This window comes from Temnothorax longispinosus, chromosome 7 (assembly GCF_030848805.1).
Source record: "Temnothorax longispinosus isolate EJ_2023e chromosome 7, Tlon_JGU_v1, whole genome shotgun sequence".
Lineage (NCBI taxonomy): Eukaryota > Metazoa > Arthropoda > Insecta > Hymenoptera > Formicidae > Temnothorax > Temnothorax longispinosus.
The window spans coordinates 8,754,099-8,760,215 of record NC_092364.1 but is presented as its reverse complement, the minus strand read 5'-3'; the positions used below and the strand labels follow the sequence as shown (position 1 = coordinate 8,760,215).

General features: G+C 41.4%; 1 protein-coding gene across 1 annotated transcript; it reads right to left on the bottom strand.

The window, feature by feature from the left end:
- Positions 1-3,988, bottom strand: LOC139815795 (uncharacterized). The gene is given in 7 exon segments (XM_071782970.1): positions 1-1,021; positions 1,086-1,256; positions 1,329-1,493; positions 1,584-1,846; positions 1,849-2,156; positions 2,363-3,555; positions 3,630-3,988. Coding segments are annotated over 7 exon segments (2,586 nt in total). The 5' UTR covers positions 3,864-3,988; the 3' UTR covers positions 1-769.
- Between the last annotated feature and the right edge of the window lie 2,129 nt (positions 3,989-6,117).

Sequence of the window (6,117 nt, the reverse complement as noted above, 5' to 3'; positions counted from 1 at the left end):
TGCAGTACTTTTCAAACCGACTTTCCAGGAAGAGGACAAAGCGATATAAATTGGTGTTGGGATGTACCAATCCGTCTCTTTGCTGCCACAGTGTCAGAACAGATTCGGGCAGAACAATACCAGTTGCTTCAGGCTTTATAAGAGCATATTTGCATGTTAAGCATTTGACTGTGTTGCAAATGCGTTTTAACAAATCCGCTGTCAAACAGTACATTGTACAATTTCTTACTTCAGGCAAGCTGTAATCGTGCTGTATTATATTTTCAATATCCCAATCTTCGTGCTGAACTATTTGATTTAATTTTTCCTTAATACATTTTGAAAGGATTGAAGAATTTGTAGGATTGTTATATATTTCTTTGAGATCGACAAGGGTCACTAAAGGAGTAACAGGTTTGTCCACGGTAATCGAACAATTGCCTGTCCTGGGAGGTTTCAGAACACTAAACATGGATAGAATTTTATAAATATTCAGGAACGTTGGTGTTGAAGGATGGTCGTCACAACCGCCAGCTTGTCGAATCGTGCCAAAAAACCTCTACAGTGACAAATTCAGAAAAGAAAGATATACACGTAACATAAAAGAAAATTGAGCCACGAGTGTGAGTAAAATGTAAAAAGCGCCATTGACGATCGCGGTAAAGCGAGAGCAGCAAAAGAGAACAACAGAAACATTTTGCAAATCGTCTTAAAGTAAAGTATTTTATAGCGTAATTACAAATCTTTTTATACCTGTAATACTTCGCACCCTTCGCACAAAGGTGACACATCATACTAAAATTTTGTAAGCTTGATGTCCTGTGTACATACAAACCTCCAACGGATCCTGATTTATTCGACCAGTTAAGACATACGAAAATCCACAATGCTCTGTAAGATACGTGATAAGATCTAACATTGATTTTAATGTGACTCTAAGACCTTCTGCGGTTGGTTTCGTCAAAAACAGATCATTGGAAAGTTTTTTCTCTCGTACTTGTTTTTCCCAAGCATCCAACTTCTTTAACGATTCTTCGATTACCTGCAAGTATTTATTTAAATATAAATAAAATGTTATTGACTCCGTAAATGTTTGTTTAGCTCACCTCGAAGTCCGAATTTCCTGGTGTCACGCCGTCAATTGGGTTTGTACGATTAAGAGCGTCAAACATATCGTTCATCCATTTGCAAAAATTTGCTGTTGGTTCACAATCCTGTAATTCTGGTTCGCGTCCCTTGTAAAATCGTAGTCCTTTGGCAACAGAGTTACTGAAAACCTTTTACATAAAACATTAAATAAATAACTCATTTTTTAGGATGTAATGGATTTTAAAGATACAAATTCATACTTGAACAGCTAACCGAACACGCATTTTCAGTGAATTGTTGAGGTCAAAATGATTTTTTGATAATTTCGGACAATACAGAGCTTGTCCGGGGCCTGCACTTTTGATATCTACATCATGAAGTTTTTCAATGTATTCCCATTTTATAACTGGTTCTGAAAAATGAGTCTAAACATTTTTTGGTAATATAGAAAATGTCTGATGAAGAAATTCCGAAATTATGTGACTTAATTATCTAATCTAATAAACTTTACAAACCTGTAAAACTTTGTTGTTATATAAACGATTTCGAATGGTCTTCATGAGGTGTGGAGTGTTGGAGAAAACATATACTTTTCGACCTTCAACTAAAGGATGCTCAAAGTAATTGCGAAGATTATCTTTTGATGCATTGACGCCGAGTACTGTCCAAAATTTGCGGTTCGTGCTTGCGCCATCACTAACAACTCCATGAATTTTGGCACCTATTTTTTCCATGAGACTAATTGCTTTGATTATGAGCTTTGCGAGCACATCATCTTCACGGGCCCTTTTGATGCAAATACTGCTATTGGCTGAGCATATGAATCATTTAACGTCTGATACATTATTACTAGGGCGTGATCAGCTTTTTCTGTAAAGTTCGTGGATCGTTCTTCACCGCTGCCGAAATCAATTAATCCTTTGTACGTTAGGTTCTTCGTAGCAACGCTAACGCTTTCTCGTGTCGACATTTCATCCAGTAACAGAATTCCATGCCTCAACGATTCCTCTTTTTTGTTCAGCGCTACTTTCAATATCTCAAAGAATTGAGGATCGAACCCACAGGTACTATCAATTTTTGATAGATATCTGAAATCGATAAATATGTGGACCTTTATAAACATATTAAATTGTAAATAATTACATTAATAACCAAGTGTAAATAATTGTAAATATCTTGAAATTAACATTGTTGTAAATAAAGCCATGTAATTGTAACATATTTTAATCTCCATTATTTTGAAGAAAGTCACAAGTATTACAAATCGGCCTATACTATTACGAAAGAAACATACCTTCGAATTGTTCTCACACAAGGTAGCGGTAGTATCTCGTTTGATCGTAGAAACTCGTAGCCCGAGGCTGATCGCATATGCATAAGCATGCACAGTAAAATCCATTCTTCCGAATATTTACGGCCTTTAGAGTTTTTACGCTTGGCAGCATCAATGATCTGACTTAATGTATGCAGTTGATTTTGAGGTATATTACCATCCTGTACATGCTTTTCGAGGTCGCTCGTAGTGAGACGTGCCATTTGTGAGCGAATGTCTTGAAGTTCTGATTTTAATGTTTTTACTTTTTTACGAGATTGACGTTTCGCTTGTAGTGCTTTCCGACATTTGCTCTGTAATTTCAACCACAGCATTTTTTTTTCTGTGAAAGTCGTTGCTTGGATTTTTTGGGATTTCGATTTATTTAGTCTACGCAATATATTTGCGATACTTTTTTTTGCCGTCCGACAGAATTGACATACTGTTGTATTCGAAAGCAGCCCAATGCAATTAATGTGACGCCAGCTTCCGGTAAAATTTTTTTTTACAGTGCGGCAGTGTAATCGTTGCATTTCCTGTTCTACTGCAGATCCGTTGCATCCAGTGCATATGTGAAGACGATCAATTGTGAATATTATATCTTGTAAGCATTCTATACTTGTTACACGACAAGGCACATCAAAATTTATCGGATTCAAGGGTTGACCATATACATTTATTTCAACAGACAAGTCTTCTGTTACCGTGACTGCTTTCGATATAAATGTTTGGAAATGCTCGTCAATTTTAACACTTTCAAGAGTAAACACAATTAATAATTTTGAGCCTTCGCTCTTACTGCTCTGCATGCTCTGCATTATCCATCTTGATGGAAGAGACAGTTCTCCGGTGGAGAGTTCTGCCAATCGCATAGGAACTCTGGCATCGCTTGTATTTGCTGCAGCCTCTTTCAATTCTCCTGTTCGGATAACATTGTAAACTTCTGTGAATGAAACCGATGAAACCTTATCGATTTGAACTGAAGAAACGACAGTTTCATCTGCGTCGACATCGATTTGTTCATTGCTCGATTCCAGCTTTTGAAATTTTGCAGGTGGTGTTTCAGCCGGTTCAGTCGTAATCACTTTGTTACTCTGGTCACTCTTTATCACTTCGTCCCATGAAAATATAGAGGGAACACTGCCTGGTATTAGACGTGGTATTTTATACTGTGTCTGGAATAACAATACAAAATAAATTTTTATCAAAGGCAAGTTAAAAATTATCAAGCATATTTTATTAAACTCACTACGCCGAGGACTCGTCCAGTAGGATCCAAAAGTTCACGCTTCCACATAATCTGTTCTTTTCGAAAATGTTTCTCGCACACTGCTCTACTGGATTTCACAAAACTATCGGTTCGCCGAATTGCAGTTTTCCACAATTTTTCACTTTCCGGATTTTTTGGAATTGTAAAAAAATGCACGTGTTCTGGGTTTGAGCCATAGCCCGAAGTACAGCCGGTCACAACGCAGCTCGGCATTGTACAGCAAACAAATATGCACGACAAAAATGTGCTTCAAATTGTCACACTCGAATTTAATTGATTTATCGCGATATTCAAAACGTTCAATACAAATTATATGAACCGAAAGCTTTTCAGGTTATAACAACACGATCGAGCTGCGAGCACACGGAACAAGCCCACGGAGCACACCGAGCAGATGACTGTTAGCGCCAACTAGTGGATTAGTTTCGACGGCAACAAAATGCGGCCCATTTTATCGTCGTGATTTGACTCAGTGTCTATCCGTCTCTGGATCCTCGCTTTACCTCGCATACCAGATAAGGATAAGTCCCGATAATTATGTTTTAATTACGTACTAATTCGCTTCTTTTCTTTCAGATTCCCGCCTCGGATGGATCGCTGCTCTGTTGCTGCTCTGCTTCCCCGGAGCCTCGCTTTACATACCGGATACCGGATTGCCGCTGGCCAACGTTGGATCATCGCCGAAGGACAAGATAAGTAGAAGGTAAGTATCGATAATTTTTTATAATTAATCAGGCCAATTTGTTTCAGAATTAATTAATCTTTAATTCCAGATCATCATTTCAACATTACAGGCCGTTTCACAATATCATAAAGGTGTCTCACAACGCGAGTTTCTCGCCTCGGTGTGAATGTCGCTTTATTTTAATAAAGTTGCACAATTATTCAAATTGCGTATCTCGGCTTATTCGTTTAGTCGATACGATGCCTTTATTCCAGATAATTATTCCGATCGGAGGACTTTGTGCCTCGTGATTGTTAAACTATGATCACGCACTCGGCCGTGACCATCACTCTATCATACAATGTTCGTGCGCTGAATTAACGAACGAGTATTCGGTGGTTAAATACAATGATTAATAATGTCCGCACAATATTCCGTATCCGCGTGACCCAATGCCCGTGGTTGTTATATACTCGATAATTGCACTTCCGTTAATTAACAATGTATCCGAATTTCAACTCGCGTATTGTTGCTAACACTCGATTGTATTTGGCAATTAATTGCCCCTCGCTGTTAGTTAAGACGAGTAATTTTTACGCGATAGTACGCGGGAGTTCTCGGTTGTAAAGTATAACGCGTATGCCGATCGTACAGAGTGTGATACGTGTATTCGCCACGGCTATACCCGAGAGACTGCCTCGAGCGGTCGCTCTCGCTTGGGCTCCCCACTTATGCCGGATCGTTCCCACTCCTCGGAACTTTCTCGATCGTCTATTGTTCGCGGCCGGCACATCTGGCGCGATCATGCGAAAACACGATGATTTTCACTACCCTCTCGCGTGCCCTTTTGCGCATCGCTCACTTATGCCCGTTCTAGAAGGTTTCCGTGGAAATTTCCACGCGCAACGCAGTGCGAGAACCTTCCTTCCTCGGTACCGCTGCACCAGGTTATCACTCGCGGAAACTGTTCGACGCGGATGACGTTGACCCATGCACACCTCCTCAGAGATGCCCCTGAAGGTGAATTTGGGTGTTCTCCCTGTAGACGACGTCCGGGTGACGTCGGTGTCGTCGGCCGTTGACGCCGATTCTCTGGCTGGGTATCCCAGGAGCTGGTATCGCTGTTCCGGGCCACTGTTCCTGTAGATGATGCGTTTCCTGGGGATCTTCGTCGGAGCTCGACGTCGACCCCCTAGGCGGGTGTCCCAGGACCTCTCGCGACGGATTACGTCGTTTGTTCCCGGGGAAGATGCTTTTCCCGGGGAACTCGTCTGTCTTTGACGCCGACCCCCTGGAAGGGTGTCCTAGGTCCTGGTGGGACCGTCGGATGGATAAGTTCCTGGCGAAATTGCGTTTCGCCGGGATTTTGCCGGACAATGGCGCCGACCCCCTGGAGAGGCTCCTCTGGTCCTGGCGAGTCCGTCGGACCTCTCTTTCCCTGGAGAATTACGTTTTCCGGGGATTTTTACCGGGTCATGGCGCGCACCCCCTGGAGCTGTGTCCCAGGTTCTCGGAAGACATTTCGGCCTGGTTGTTCCTGGAGAAGATGAATTTTTCCAAGAACTTAGTATTTCCTTGGCGCCCACCTCATGGACGCGCGTACCGGGTACGGGGAATGTTCCTCCGTGCCCCTCGATACGGGTTATCGCCGTAACTCTATGTCAGCGTTTCGCATTAACCGCGCTTACCATTATACGATCATTATCGCTTAAACTGTATCGACAACCGCTAAATAATATGAGACTTTTATGATCGGCGGTTAATCAAAGTATCAACTAAACTGGGTTTAATACCTATCGGAGG